The sequence below is a fragment of the Vigna unguiculata genome, chromosome 11, assembly GCF_037176805.1.
Source record: "Vigna unguiculata cultivar grain cowpea cultivar isolate G323 ecotype 2 chromosome 11, ASM3717680v1, whole genome shotgun sequence".
NCBI classification, from domain to species: Eukaryota; Viridiplantae; Streptophyta; class Magnoliopsida; order Fabales; family Fabaceae; genus Vigna; species Vigna unguiculata.
The window spans coordinates 31,293,337-31,309,617 of NC_140802.1; the positions used below are offsets into that span (position 1 = coordinate 31,293,337).

The 16,281-nt window shown below is 33.7% G+C and overlaps 1 protein-coding gene and 1 pseudogene across 1 annotated transcript; both read left to right on the forward strand.

Annotated features, from left to right (window-relative positions):
- The first annotated feature begins 4,729 nt into the window (after positions 1–4,729).
- LOC114168135 (senescence-specific cysteine protease SAG39-like) lies at positions 4,730–6,709 on the forward strand. Its single transcript, XM_028052869.2, has 2 exons — positions 4,730–5,159; positions 6,126–6,709. The coding sequence occupies exons 1-2, from the start codon at positions 4,730–4,732 to the stop codon at positions 6,707–6,709; spliced, it is 1,014 nt and encodes a 337-aa protein (XP_027908670.2).
- Positions 6,710–13,034: 6,325 nt separating this feature from the next.
- On the forward strand, positions 13,035–13,742 carry LOC146881769 (secreted RxLR effector protein 161 pseudogene; annotated as a pseudogene).
- Positions 13,743–16,281: the final 2,539 nt, after the last annotated feature.

The following is a 16,281-nucleotide window of genomic DNA, read 5'->3' on the forward strand; positions in this document are numbered from 1 at the left end:
GAAGGCCCTTCAACGAAATAAAACCTACTAACATTAAAATCATAAGGCCTAAAACATTCTTAATAAGTCTCAATTATACATTTTGGGAAATAAGTCTTTCATTTCCGTGGGCCGTTAACATTGATTAGTTTGTTTCATGAAAAGGAAAGAAACTACTGACAAAAAAATTTCTCAACAGAAACAATCATACATTACAATAATATTTTTTCTCCAAGACTTTTCACAGCAGGTTTTGTTTTTTTGATTTTGTTTTAAATGCAAATAAGCCTTGAGGAAAGATGGTTTTGTATTCACTTTGTTAGACACAACACGGTATTGGGCTTTCCCTTAGTTTGAGCCCAAGTCTTTTTCTACATTTCATGAGCTGGTGGGCCAACATTCCTAATAAAAACACAAATTAAACCTAAAATGTAAGCAGGAGAAATAAATAAGCTTGTATATCGTGGCATGACTCAACTACTTAGTAAGTTTCACGTTGAAACAGCATAAAAATTTAAAATATGAACTATAATATTAAAAAAGAGGATAAGTTAAATGATAAATAATTAAACGTTAGAAATAACGAACAAACTGTAGTTACCTAATCATAACAATTGCCGTAGGTAAATAGCGTTTGACTGCCACTGATTTGTAGTCTTTGATGAATTCTTTTTTTTAATAAGAAATAATATATATATATATATATATATATATATATATATATATATATATATATATAAAAGCATATATTATTTGTTTGAATGAACAAGACATTTAGAGGACACATTGACCAAACAGGAGTTAACTTAATTTTATATGTAAGGTCCAATTATTTTCTATCCTTATTTTAAAGGAGCTGTCTCAAATTAGTTGGGCCTAGGGCTGGCCCATAGGAAGCCAAACACTTTAATCTGCCCTAATCCACTCATTCAGCTCACTTTTAGAAAACAGTCTTTCCTTTTCCTTAGAGCTGTTGTCGTTTCTCTGCTAGGGTTTGGTACTACCTTGGTCAAGCAAGCTCAACCTCATTTTCTTGCTCCATGTAAGATTTTCTCCAACTCATGCTTCTCCCATCTAGGCATATTTTCGTATTTCTAGTAGGGTTTCGTAGTAAGCTCATTTTTTAAAAATTTGTTTCACTATTCTTCCAGTTTCTAAGTCTGTTCCTCGAGCTGTTGCGGTCCGTATTTGGTGTCGAAGTCCTTTGCTCACCCTTTCCAAGTAAAGGAAGCTAGGGTTTTCATATTTTGATTGTATGTTGGTTGTTTTACCTCTGTTTTGTGATTTATATGCTTGGATGATGTTTGAGTTTGGATGAGTTTGAATAACGCGAGCTGCCATTTTTGCCCAAGTGAGCTTATCTCGCCTAAGCGAGAGTAGCAGAACCTCGCCCAGGAGTGTTGCTCGAGTACTCGCTAAGGCGAGCGACTTGTGTTTTGAGCGAAAGACCATCTCGCTCAGGCGAGATGACCTCGCCTAAGCGAGCATTCGTAAAACTTCCCAGGCCCTCTGTTGCGATCTCGCCAAAGCGAGAGTCTGCAACTTGAGCGAGAACACTCCTCTCGCCTGAGCGAGGGGTCCTGCCTTGAGCGAGATCTGCTGCAAGCCACATTGTTTCCCTTACATGGTTGTTCTTGATTGTTTGATTGGTTGGCTTGCTCTATTTAAAGTATGAGGCATGTGAATATGCATGAAATACCTGAGGTTACGAATTGGATTGATGTGTTGGTATGATCTTGGCATCTAAAACAAATGAGATGGTTGGTAATGAAAGTGGCATGCTGTTGGTATGAGATATGATTTTATATTAATGGATGAAACATGATGTTGGTATCTTTAGGGCGTAATTCCACGAGAGTTTCGTGGTGGTGCCTCATTGGTTAGGGCGTAATTCCATAAGCCTTTAGGTGAGATCTCATGGTGGTGCCTTAGTTTGTTGGGACGTAATTCCATGACCGCTGTTAGTGGGAGTTCATGGTGGTGCCCCATCTATATAATTTAGTAAGGATTCAAGGTAAGGATTGCATCCTGACACTCTAAAGAGTCAGTTAGTCTCACATAGAGCGTACTGACTCGAGTGGTGAGAGTAGCAGGAGGCCTGGAACCCATTAAGGGCTAACCTTGTGTGTGGGGGATGAGACATTAGAACAATTAGCTTGGTAGAGTAGTAAAAGCCACCACAAGTGTAAGCATCCGCTGAATCTGACTAATTATATGTATCCAGATGAGTCGTGTCTGAGTCTTAGTGTATTACATGCAAGTTATAACATGATTGGTCAACATATGCATCTTGAACTATGAAATTGTACGTGACTGTATGATAAATTATTTTCTCCTCTAGCTTATCCTTCTGTTTGTTGTATGTTCTGTTTGGTGTGGTTTTCTCTCTTCGCGATGATCATCAATTTATTGATGTGAGTAGATGCGAGGACTACCCGTGATCAATAGGGAAACAATGATTCCGCTGCATAGCCTCTCTAGGTTGGATTCCAACTTTCATTTAGGGCTAATGCCCATGTATTGTCTTGTCTTGGGATTTATTTGAATTACTATCAATTTCTTACTTCACTTTGCATCTGACATCGTAGTATGCCTTAAATATTTTCCTAGAATTCTTTGGATATTAGTAAGGAGTAACGTTGTATTCCATGACTTTGTTTCTCATTCTATCTATGCGACATTTTATTTAAATTAAGGTTATTATTTAAATAAGGTGTTACATCATACAATATATCTTTTGTATAAGAGGTTTGAATACAAATATACAAACAACATGAATTCTTTATACAACACAAACATAAAAATGTAACTAGATACTTCAGTATTATAATAAATTTAAATATTTTTATCTTAGTTATTATTAAAATTTTATTTTAATTTTTCTATCTAACAAAAAGATTTGTATTAAAGAAAAATTTAAAGTGCTCCAAAACTTAACTGCAAAGAACATTATATTACACTCCATAGCCTACTTCTCTTACCAATGACGACCTGGATTATCTAAACCACCAATAGGTTTCTGTCATTACTCCTAAATATTAAATTAAACATTTAACTTTATTGGCAACTAGAGTCCTTTATGGACTACTTGATCACCCAATATTTTTTTGGTGAGTTTGATTCCTATACCCTCAATGAGACGTTATTTCATGCTTAAAGTTTTCATTTTGTTTAGTGTTTAAATATTTTTCATTTTCATCTTAATATTTCATTGTTTGATCTTTTTATTTTTATTGTAAATCAATTTATATATTCTTTTTTCAATTTCTTCCAACTTTCTGTCAACTAGTTGTTGAAGAAGAAATAAATTTATTGATTGACTATTCAGAAGAAAAAATTAGCGAGTAGTTGATCAATGAATTAAAAATGAAAAGATAGGAATACCAATAATGTTATCCTAGTAATGACACAAATCAAATGAAAGAATTTAGTTGAAAATAAAACAAAAGTTATTTTAAATACAAATAAACAATTTTTTAACCGTAACTAAATTAAAAATATTCCAATTTAAAATTTAATTAAGTTATAATAAAATAAAATTCTTTGAAATATAAAGCAATTGTTGGATAGCACTGATTATGGATATAGCACATTTCGTCAACAATTTCTTTTGTACATAATGGGATATTTTCAAACATATTTCCCAAGGCTTGAGTCATATATATGCTTGTTTATGACGTGAAGATATAAAAGTATTGTTGTTGACACAAGATAAAAGACATAGTAGACACGAGGCATGGTTATTATAATCTTATGTCTTATAGCATACGAATCACTGAAAATTTTCTTGTGCATGAAACATTGAAAATTCAGACGCTTTGACCATGTGCACTAGGACAAGGATATAAAGTCAAAATACAATACTTTTGTTTGTTTTTTGTTTGGGTGATTTCAAGGATTCCCATCTCTAGAACTTGAAAAATAACTTTTTCAAGTTTCAACTAATTAAGTGGAATTTCGATTTTGGAACCATATATCGTAAATCTAAAATCTTAACCTTTTATACGGCTTTCTAGTTATAATATATAAAATTTAATAAAATCAAATATTATAAAAATAAAAAGGTCATTTTTTTTATATAACTTTTCATTTCCCATGAATTAAACATAATTACTAAAATATAAGTTTTATATTACAGTAAAATCTCAAAATCAATGTGATAAAATAAAATAGGTAAATTAAGACATGACGTTAACATCATTTCTTCTCATGGTGGAAATAATTAACTTTACTTTAAAATTTCATTTGCTGTAAAATTCTTTTTTTGACTTCAAAAAAATGTATATGCAAATCAAACATAGGATTTTCTTGCAAATTTAACGGCATTTAACGGCATTTAACGGTTTTCTATCTAAACTGTATATAAATGGATTTAAAAAAAAAAATCACGACAGACATTTTAAGAAAATAAAAGTAAAATTATTTTTTAAAACTAAAACTAAGAAACTAATTTATATAAATTAGTTCACATTGTTTTAATCTAATTTTTAATTCACATAAAGGCTAATTTTAATCTATAAAAATTTATTTCCTTTTCTTAATTTTTTTTTAAATGTTTATAAAATTTATAGACCACCTTCCATCTAAAATAACAACAAACAAATGACTAAAACAAACACAAATTGCCAAAGACAGAGCTAAAGCAACCAAGAATCTCTACATAAACCACCACAACCATTCCCTTCAATGCAAACCAAATCACATTTCTCTTTATAACACAACCTCACTCCCAAAACTCACTAACCTAATAATGGCTTTCACCAGCCAAAGCAAACAGAACATGTTTGCCATATTCCTCCTCCTTGTACTTGGGATTTCCCAGGTGATGTCCCGCAAACTTCATGAAACATCCTTGAGAGAAAGACATGAACAATGGATGACACGATATGGCAAAGTGTACGAGGATGCTGCAGAGAAGGAGAAACGTTTCCAGATATTCAAGGACAATGTGGAGTTCATTGAATCATCCAATGCTGCTGGCAACAAACCTTACCAACTTGGTGTTAATCACTTTGCTGACCTCACACTTGAGGAATTCAAGGCTTCGCGTAACGGACTGAAAGGCCCTCGTGAGTTTAGCACAACACCATTTAAGTATGAAAATGTGAGGGCTATTCCTCAAGCTGTAGACTGGAGGGAAGAAGGAGCTGTTACTCCAGTCAAAGACCAAGGTCAATGTGGTAAGATAAACAAGATCAACAATCAGTACTTCATTATCTTCATTGCTCCACCATCATTATTATTTCCTCCATCTTATTTCACTTATATTTTCTCAAATTTAGTATTACTATAATGTTATGAAGTTTTAATTACTTAATTTTCTTTCTATAATACTATATTCCGGCATATAATTCATCGACTAGTCCTTCCACTACTAAAGAGGTGTTTATGAAGAGTATTTTAGTTGCATAAAACTGATTTTGTTTTTGATAAAATTTATATAATCAATTATTTTCTAGAGACGTGTGTATTAAAAAAATAAAAAATAAACAGATAAAATAAGACGGGGTGTGGACTATATATTAATAGGTTCACATAGTCACCCCATATAATTCTGAAGAAATGAACAGATAAAATTTAGAGAAAGACAAATTTAATTAAAAGAAACATTCCAAATTTTAAATGACTGAAAATACATTATATCATAGTTATTATTTTAAAGGATGATTATCCAATTGTATATTGATTATTCAAAAAGGACACTCAATCATCACTTAAATGAATCCTCAAAAACTAATAAAATTAAACAAAATTGTTTCTAAAAGTATAATTTGTTTTTCACTATACTTTAAAATTATAAAAAAAAATGATAGAGATACCCTTTCATTTCATATACGTCTATTAAACACTTACTTTTTGTTCGTATCTTTTCTTATCACTTGATATATCTTATAAATTTATTGCTTTCATTCACTGTTTAAGTGTATATCAAGTGTTTATTTTTTGTTTACATGATCCATTTTTAAAATAAAAAGTAACATTTTTATAAGGTTACAGTAGCCATTTTGAATATTCTCAACCCGCATGAATAATGAAAAAACTTTTATACTCTGAGATACTAAAATAATGATATGCCCTATTTTCAACTTCATTGTGCTGACAGGATTTGAATGAACGTTGAAACTAATTTTTGTTTGAAAAACCAGGGAGCTGCTGGGCATTTTCAGCGGTGGGGGCTATAGAGGGTATCCACCAAATGACCACAGGTAATCTGGTGTCCCTGTCGGAGCAAGAGCTTGTGTCATGTGACACAAAAGGTGAAGACCAAGGGTGTGATGGGGGTTACGTGGAAGGTGCATTTGAGTTCATAAAAAACAATGGTGGAATCACGAGTGAGGTTAACTACCCCTACAAGGGAGTCGATGGGAAATGTGAGGTTGCAGCCAGACCAGTGGTTCAAATCAAGGGTTATGAGAATGTTCCTCCCAACAATGAGAGTGCACTCATGATAGCGGTGGCTAACCAACCAGTGTCAGTTTGTCTTGATGCAAACAATGAAGATTTCATGTTCTATGCTGGAGGGGTTTACACAGGAAAATGTGGAACTGATCTAGACCATGCTGTTACTGCAGTGGGTTATGGCACAGAAAATGGAAGTGACTATTGGCTACTGAAGAATTCTTGGAGCACTAATTGGGGTGACAAAGGATACGTAATGATGCAACGAGGTGTAGCTGCAAAAGAAGGTTTATGTGGAATTGCCATGGATTCGTCTTATCCAACGGCTTGATTAGTTCAGTTATATATAAAGATTGTGTTTCAAATCCTTGTTTTTTCAGTTTGAAAGTGTCCATAAGGTGTTTCTCAGTGCAACCATTGTTTGTATTCACAAAATAAGGTTGCAGTTGTGACTGCTTCAGAATCACTTCTTTGTCACTATATCCATGCAGAAGTAAACTTCTAATTTTCGCATAATAAAAGATGCAATAAATACTTGACAGTTAATTTTTTATTGCTTCACACTATCATTCAATTCAATATGATCAATCGCTTCTCTCTCTTTTTAGTTTTCTACAATATTCATTATATCGTTTATACAAAAAATTGTAATAGATTACAAGATTGTGTACTAATAATGGAAAATAAAATAATATTTTCACAACTAAATTTTGATAATTTTTTCCTACAATTTGATGTGGTATCTTTTAAGTGATTTTGAAATATTATTAAAAAATAATTGTTTTTAACGGGGTTATATTTGGAGTTTTTGGGGTTTTAACCCCCACTAATGGTTTTACCTGGGGTTTGAAATTCCACTGTAAGAGCAAGCGTGACTAACGAATTATCGGGGTTTTTAGCAACTCCTAGAAGTAGCACAACTTACCAGGGGTTTCAAAAACTCCCGTTAATACCTGGGGTTTCGAAAACCCCATTAATGTCTGGGGTTCTGAAAACCTCCCATTAATGCTTGGGGTTCTAAAAAACTCCAGTAATGGGGTTCTGAAAACCCCCAGTAATTCCTCGAAAACCATTGTTAATAACAAAAAGTTAGTGCTCATATTATTATGACATTGCTATAATGCTAAAGTTGTACTTTCTTGATAATTGATTTGTTTAGTTAATTATTTGAGTATGAAAAGAACCTTATTCTATGAAATTTCCTATTTATTGCTTAACATTTTGGTACCAATCAATACAAATAAGCAAAAACTTCAAGGCCACTTCAAAATAACCAATCAATACAAATATTCATTCAAATGGTACCAATACAAATATTCATTCAAATGGTACCAATAGTGGACTAGCAGTCATAATGCTCTTAATATAATAAGTGTTGGATAGGTAGCATTTGAATGATAGTGACATAATAAGCAGTAAACTATCTACCTACAATAAACCAAAATGTAAAAGGAAATTAGAGTTGTTCCCCATTAGCATAATTAACCAAAAGTTTCCTAGAAATATATTTGGTGACAAATTCCAAAAGTAAACGAAAAATATCATCTGGGGGTGTTGGATATTGATCATTTGTTTTTTCGTTAGGAACACTTCCTTGATCAGATACCTAACATATAAAAAATAATAATAATTAATAGCTTTCAAAATAATAATATCAAACACATATTAATTTAATCAAAATTTAAATATTACCGTTGATGCATGATGCATAGTAAAATCACGAGGCAACTCCTTTTCTTCAACACACATTTCTTTTTCACTCTGGTACCTATATTCATTTTCACTCTATTCCTTCTTTTTCAGATCTTACTTACCATGCAAAACAAATATTTCAATGCATTTTTTTATCATATTAAATTCATTTTACACTTTATTTGCTACAATAATTATACTAGAAGGGTAGCTGTTAAACTAGCAAACTTTTAATAATTTCAAACAACAGTAATAATAAAAAAATATTACTTACATATATTCGAAGGTCTTAAAAGGCATATTGATACTTGTGCATAGCTCAAAGGATAAGTACACAATTTATAATTGCCGCAGGGGTTGCACTGAAACATGTCGTTATATATATATATATATATATATATATATATATATATATATATATATATATATATTACATGTAAAGTTTATCAACAAGAACATTGCAAAGGCTGCACTAAAACATGTTGTTTCTTAATTAATATCAAAATTTGAAGTAGTTTATGTTGTACTTTTCCATCACCCCACTTTTTCCACGTGCATTTCAACCCATACACCAAATACATTCCCAACACTAATCCTAAACTAATAAAATCCCTTTACTCACTCACTCACTCACTGTTACTCTTCTTAAATTAATCCCTATTCATCTCGGTTTTTGCTCCAATAAATTTCCTAACAAACAAAATCCTCTCTCCAATTTCTAATCATGCCTCTCTTAACCATTTTTTCATTTCAATTTCAAACCAAAACAATACTTTAATAGGGTAATTTCAATATATTAAAGGAATTTGCAGTGATCAGAAGCATGTATAATACATAAAGTAACTATTTAATTCCCATGGCTACCAATGGCATGTGTTAAACTTACATTACATCTCATTAATATACTCAGATTGAACCACATTAATATATTCAAACTCAGATTGTTATATTAATACTTTTATGGTGAAACAAACTTGATATCTCTATTGCAGAGAGAGATATAAGGAAAAACTTCCTATTTTAAAGAATACAACATTCACATACACTCTACTTCTTCATGGGACTGCACCTCTTCACCTCTCTTCTTATTTACGGGCAACATGCTTTAATGAAACTATCTAACAAAACTAACTAAAATTATAACTAACAAATACATAACTGATGCATCTGCATTGCCTAACATACAAACTTTTAACATACGGTCATATGACAAACTTCCAATAGTGTTCTCATCAATTGTACATCCCCAAAAACACAACTTAGTATATTTACACTTTTAGAGCCCTCAAATTTAATAGATAAAAAATATAAGCAAAATAAAAAATTGATATGTAAGTAGAAAACTGGAGAGAAAATTCCAAAATTCACATTCTCAACTATTAAAGTATAATGCAAATTCTAGAACAATCTAAAAAAAACTAAGATAGAATTATTGAAATGTAAAGAAACTTCTAGAGTATTGGAGAAAAGCCTAGGATAGAAAGAAAAATCAAGAACATTCAACTATGTAGAAAAATCTAGAAGTGTTTGCATTAGTTTTAGCTAGGAGTTTCTAGAATAATCTATGGGTCTATAAATACCCATGTATCCTACCATTTTGTAACATCAAGAACAATTAACACAACATCCAATACAACTACTCTCAACTACAAAATACACTTTTCCAACTACTACTTTCACACTCTACTATCTACACATTTTCTCTATCCCTTCAACTATCCCTTTCACAACCTTGAAATACTAACAGTGGTACCAGAGCTACGTTCGATCATTTATTGGGCGTAGAAATTTATTCTATTACTTCCAAAACAATTCCTTCTATACTTCCAAAAGAAGAGAGTTTTTTCTCTTAATCTATGGCTTCTAACATTGTTTACTTTTCTTCAGTCCCCCTACCAGTTTTTACCGGTGAAAATTTTGACCTTTGGAAACTCAAACTAAAGACATATTTTATCTCACAAAAATTGTGGGATATTGTTCAATCTGGTTATACAAAACCAAATAATATTGAGACTCTATCTAAGGAGGAACGGAAAAAGCTAGAAGATTCTGAACAAAAGGATGCCCAAGCATTGTTTATTCTTCAACAAGCTGTGGGAGAAACTATCGCCAGGAGGATCATTGATGCAGAAACTGCAAAAAGGGCATGAAATATTTTGGAAGAAGAATTTGAAGGCAATGAACAGGTACGCTCCGTTAAACTACACTATCTAAGAAGAGAATTTGAGACCATCAGAATGAAGGAATCTGAGACCATTGAAGAATACTATGGAAGAATAAAAGAAATAGTGAATAAAATGAAGTTATATGGAAAAGAAATTAAGGAAAAAAGAGTGGTAGAAAAAATTTTTATCACTCTCACAGAGAAATATGATTCCATAGTAGCGTCCATAGAAACTTCCTCGGATCCATCTTCTCTATCGATAAGTAAATTAGTTGGTCTCCTTGGAGCGCACGAAGCAAGATTAAATAATCGTGCTGATACAAATTCAGTCGAAAATGCCTTCCAATCAAAGCTCAAATTACAACCCAAAAGGAGAGAAGAAGAAGAAAAGAAAAATATTGAAGAATATTCTAGAAGCAAAGATTCTAGAAATTTCTCTGGAAGCAAGAAAGATAAATATCCTCCGTGTGGCATTTGCAATAAGTCAAGTCATGTAGAAAAAGACTGTTGGCATCGTGGGAAGCCAATATGTCATTATTGCAAGAAGCCTGGACATGTGGAGAAATATTGTCGTAATAAAAATAAGCATAAAGCAAACTTTGCTGAAGAACATAATCAGGAGCAACGTTTATTCTATGCCAATCAAGAATCTCATAGTGGAGAAGGAAACTGGTACTTGGACAGTGGAGAAGGAAACTGGTACTTGGACAGTGGATGCAACAATCACATGGCCAAAGATCAAAGCATCTTCAAAGACATTGATAAATCTGTCAATGTCAAAGTTCGACTTGGAAATGGAGCCTCAGTGGAGTCTCAAGGCAAAGGAACTGTCATGGTGGAGACAAAGAAAGGTACGAAATTCATCAAGGACGTTTTACTAGTTCCCAATCTTAAAGAAAATCTTTTAAGTATTGGCCAAATGATGGAGAATGGGTATTCTCTTCACTTTGAGAAAGATACATGTAAAATTTATGACAATAGAAGGTTAGAAATTGGTGAAGTAAAAATGGAGAAGAGAAATAGAAGCCTTCCCATAAGCTTCAAACCTGGAACTAATATTGCCATGAAGGCGGAAGTTGATGACTCATGGCTTTGGCATAAGAGATTTGGCCACTTCAACACACATGCCTTAAAGCTTTTATATCAGAAAAACATGATGAGGGATCTTCCTTACTTGAAGGAGAACAATGAATCATGCGAAGGATGTCTCCTCGACAAGCAACACCAATTACCATTCTCAACAGATAGAGCATGGAGAGCAAACGACTTACTAGAATTGATCCACACCGATGTTTGTGGACCAATGAGGACGCCTTCACATCACAACAACAGGTACTTCATCCTCTTCATTGATGACTTATCTAGAATGACATGGGTCTATTTCTTAAAGGCAAAGTTAGAAGTCTTCAGAATATTCAAGAAATTCAAGGCTCTTGTCGAGAAACAAAGTGAAAAACAGATAAAAGTACTTAGAAGTGATCGTGGAAAGGAGTACACATCTCGTGAGTTTGACAAATTCTGCGAAGATGAGGGCATAGAACGACAACTTACTATCGCATATACTCCACAACAAAATGGTGTTTTAGAGAGAAAGAATCGCACAATCATGGAAATGGCGAGATCAATGCTGAAGGAGAAAGGACTACCAAATACATTCTGGGCAGAAGCAGTCTACACTGCGGTCTACCTACTCAATAGATGTCCTACTAAAGCAGTTCAAGACAAAACTCCAATCGAAGCCTGGAGCGGTAAGAAACCATCAGCTAAACATCTAAGAGTATTTGGATCTGTTTGCTATATTCATGTTCCAGACCAAAAGAGACATAAACTAGAAGACAAGACCATACGAGGCATCTTCTTGGGTTATAGTACACAATCCAAAGGCTATAGAGTCTATAACCTTCAAACAAAGAAGCTAACTATCAGTAGAGACATTGAAGTAGATGAAAGCGCTACTTGGAATTGGGAAGAGGAACAAATTGAAAGGAAGACAATATACATGCCCAACAATCAACTAACTACAAGCAGAGAAGATAATGATCAAGATACCATTATAACTCCAGAATCTCCTGCAACTCCAACATCAATTCAAGATCAAGAAGAATCACCGCCTGAATCCACTCCGAGACGAATCAGATCTCTAACAGACATCTATGAATCTTGCAACTTGGCCATACTAGAGCCTGGAACCTTTGAAGAGGCTGCAAAACAAGAAGAATGGGTCAAGGCAATGAAAGAAGAGATAAAGACAATAGAGAAAAATAACACTTGGGAGCTAGCAGATTGTCCAAAAGATAAAGATATCATCGGAGTTAAATGGGTCTTCAAGACAAAGTTAAACCCCGATGGTACCATACACAAACACAAGGCAAGGTTGGTAGCTAAGGGTTATTCACAACAACCTGGAATAGACTACAATGAGACATTTGCTCCAGTTGCTCGACTAGACACAATAAGAACTCTAATAGCCCTTACAGCACAAAAAGGATGGAGCATCTACCAATTAGACGTCAAGTCTGCATTCCTTAATGGTGTTCTTGAAGAAGAGATCTATATAGAGCAACCACCAGGATTTGTGGTTAAAGGCCACAAAGCTAAAGTGTTGAGATTGAAGAAAGCTTTATATGGCCCGAAATAAGCTCCTCGTGCATGGTACAGCAGAATCGATCAATATTTCACCAATCAAGGATTCAGGAGGAGCAAGAGTGAGCCTACACTATACATCAAGACACAAGGTCAACATACTCTTTTACTCTCTCTATATGTAGATGATCTTATTTATACTGGAACCAACACAAAGATGTTGATAGAGTTTAAAGAAGATATGATGAAGACCTTTGAGATGATTGATCTTGGCTTGATGAGTTATTTCCTCGGCATAGAGGTAAGTCAAAGAGATGATGGAATATTCATCTCACAAAAGAAATATGTAGAAGATTTGCTGAAGAAATTTAAGATGTACGGGTGCAAACCTGTAAGCACACCACTAGTGACGAATGAGAAACTACAAAAGGTGGATGGAGCACCAGAAGCTAATTCATCTCGATACAGGAGTCTAGTTGGATGTCTACTTTATCTGACGGCTACACGACCAAATATCATGTTCGCTACAAGTCTCTTATCAAGATTCATGCAAAACCCAAGCCAAATACATCTTGGCGTAGGCAAAAGAATTTTAAGATATCTACAAGGAACCAAAGAGTACGGTATATGGTACAAATCCACAGGCAATCCAACATTGCTTGGTTATACTGATAGTGATTGGGCAGGGTCAGTGGACGACATGAAGAGCACCTCAGGCTATGCTTTCTCACTTGGATCAGGAATATTCTCTTGGGCGTCAAAGAAGCAAGCCACAGTTGCCCAATCAACCGCTGAAGCAGAATATGTGGCAGCAACTGAAGCAACAAGTCAGGCTATATGGCTTCGAAGAATATTCAAAGATATGGGAGAAAACAAAGTGGCCCTACTACAATTAATTGTGACAATAAATCAACCATTGCAATGACAAAGAACCCAGTGCATCACAGTCGAACAAAACATATAGCAATTAAATACCACTTCATCAGAGAAACGGAAACAAATATGAAGATACGACTTGAGTACTGTCCGACAGAAGATCAAATTGCAGATATTTTCACAAAGGCCTTACCGAGACCAAGGTTTGAACTACTACGCGCTATGCTTGGAGTTATGAATTTGCATCAAGGAGGAGTATTAAAGTATAATGCAAATTCTAGAACAATCTAAAAAAAACTAAGATAGAGTTATTGAAATGTAAAGAAACTTCTAGAGTATTGGAGAAAAGCCTAGGATAGAAAGAAAAATCAAGAACATTCAACTATGTAGAAAAATCTAGAAGTGTTTGCATTAGTTCTAGCTAGGAGTTTCTAAAATAATCTATGGGTCTATAAATACCCATGTATCCTACCATTTTGTAACATCAAGAACAATTAACACAACATCCAATACAACTACTCTCAACTACAAAATACACTTTTCCAACTACTACTTTCACACTCTACTATCTACACATTTTCTCTATCCCTTCAACTATCCCTTTCACAACCTTGAAATATTAACATCAACAAATACATGAAAAATTCATTTTTCTCTAGGCTGACATTAAAGGAACTACGTTAATTGGGTACCTTCCTTAAAAGTCATTGATGTTTTCTTAGTATTAATTGTCATGTTCAGTACCTATCCTATAGCAATAAACAAGTTACTTGTCAACATATTGACCCCAATCTTAAGTTCAAGCCATCCCTCCAACCACAGATATCCTAGTATGTCAGAATAATGAATCCCCCTTACAATTTTGAAGCTAAAAGATGAAATTGCAGTTTTTAAAGTGCTATAATACAAATTTTCCTTCGTTTACATTTCATGAAGGTTATTCACTCTCCATTGAATACATGTAATTCCCTTACATCCCTTTACATTATCACTCTTCATAGATATAATTCATATATAAGAGAAACTTTTTGTTTACTTCTTTGAATAAAAATAACCCAAACTACATTACACTTGAGATTTAACAAAATTAATCTCAACTTCCCTCTTCAATTTTTCCTTTCCAGTCATATATACCATTCATACACAAAGGATAAAAGGGAGTAAGCGTAATTTGTGAAGAAAGATGAGAGGTGAGTGTAAATTTGCAAATCTTGAAGGATGTTTAATATTGTGAACATTGTGTGTGTCCTAATTTTCCTATATAGTATAGAATAGAGCATTTTCAATAGTTTTACGAATAAGCATGCAATTTCAGAATTGATTTATTGTTCAAAGCCTATGAGCAATCAATCTAACAAGTACCTCAGCTGCATTGTTGAATTCAGTGGCCGGTAGAAGGCTCGTGGCGGTGACATTCGCAAGGACAAGAGGAATCACTTGAAGGAGAAGGGGAAAGAAGGAGATGCCACCATCAACGCCTCTAGTCATGGCAACACGACGTGATGATGGCGGTTCAACCTCCAGTGGCAACAACGCTCTCACGGCAAATGCGACGACTAGCGGTGGCAATCCTCGTCGGAGAAGGAGTGGTGGCTCTATTGGACGTAGCAAGGGTTTCCTATTTTAGGAATTTGGAAGAAGGGGATCAACGAACTTGCGTGTTGGGGACGAAGATGAAGATGGAAGGGCGTTGGTGGCACCGATGTCGGAGATGCGTTTCAACGATAATAATGGTTGGTAGCGAAGCTTCTCTTGTCTTCCATAGCCAAGATCTACACTTCACGTCACAAAAAACTTCATAGTACAGAATGCCAAAGAGAAAATGAAAATGAACTAAGTCACAGAGAGACACGAGGGAATGAAAATGAGCTAAATGGGAAAGAGAAGGCGAATAGGTAAAAAAGTTTAAATCAATAAATTTTACTGGGGTTTTTTGGGAAGCCCTCGACACTTTTCGAGCGTTTCTTGAAAAACCCTTGACACTTCCCAGAGGTTATTAGAACCTCCATTATGTTTATGTTTACTTGGGGTTTTTAGAACCTCCACCAATAAACCTCCGTTAAAATTAAATATTTTGGTAGTGTATAGAGAAATGAGAAAATGGAAAACTGAAAAGACACTTAGAAGATGCTACCTCAGATTGTAAGAAAAAATTGTCAAAATTTAATTGTTAAAAATCATTGTCCTAATGTAAAACTTTACTACAACATTATTATAATACTCAATTTGAATGTTTTCTTTTTAAATAAATTATAAATGTAATCATGTTAAGAAATATGAATTATATTTCTTGTTATCATTATCGGGAGTTTCCGACCAACTTTCCATCCATCGGCACACTAGGCATTGCAAAATCTTAATTAGATGATTTGTTGGTAAAAACACAAAAAATGGTACAATTTTTTTTTAATTTATCAAAATGGTGCAAAATTTTAAAAATATTATAACAACGGGAAAGTCATATAAACTTTGTATGACTTTTTATTGTCAAGAAGTCTTGCCAAATTGGTATAACTTCGATGTGTTGTAATTTTTCTTTTAATTTTAATTCTAGCATAATTTCAATGTACTGATATAAGTTGAAATTT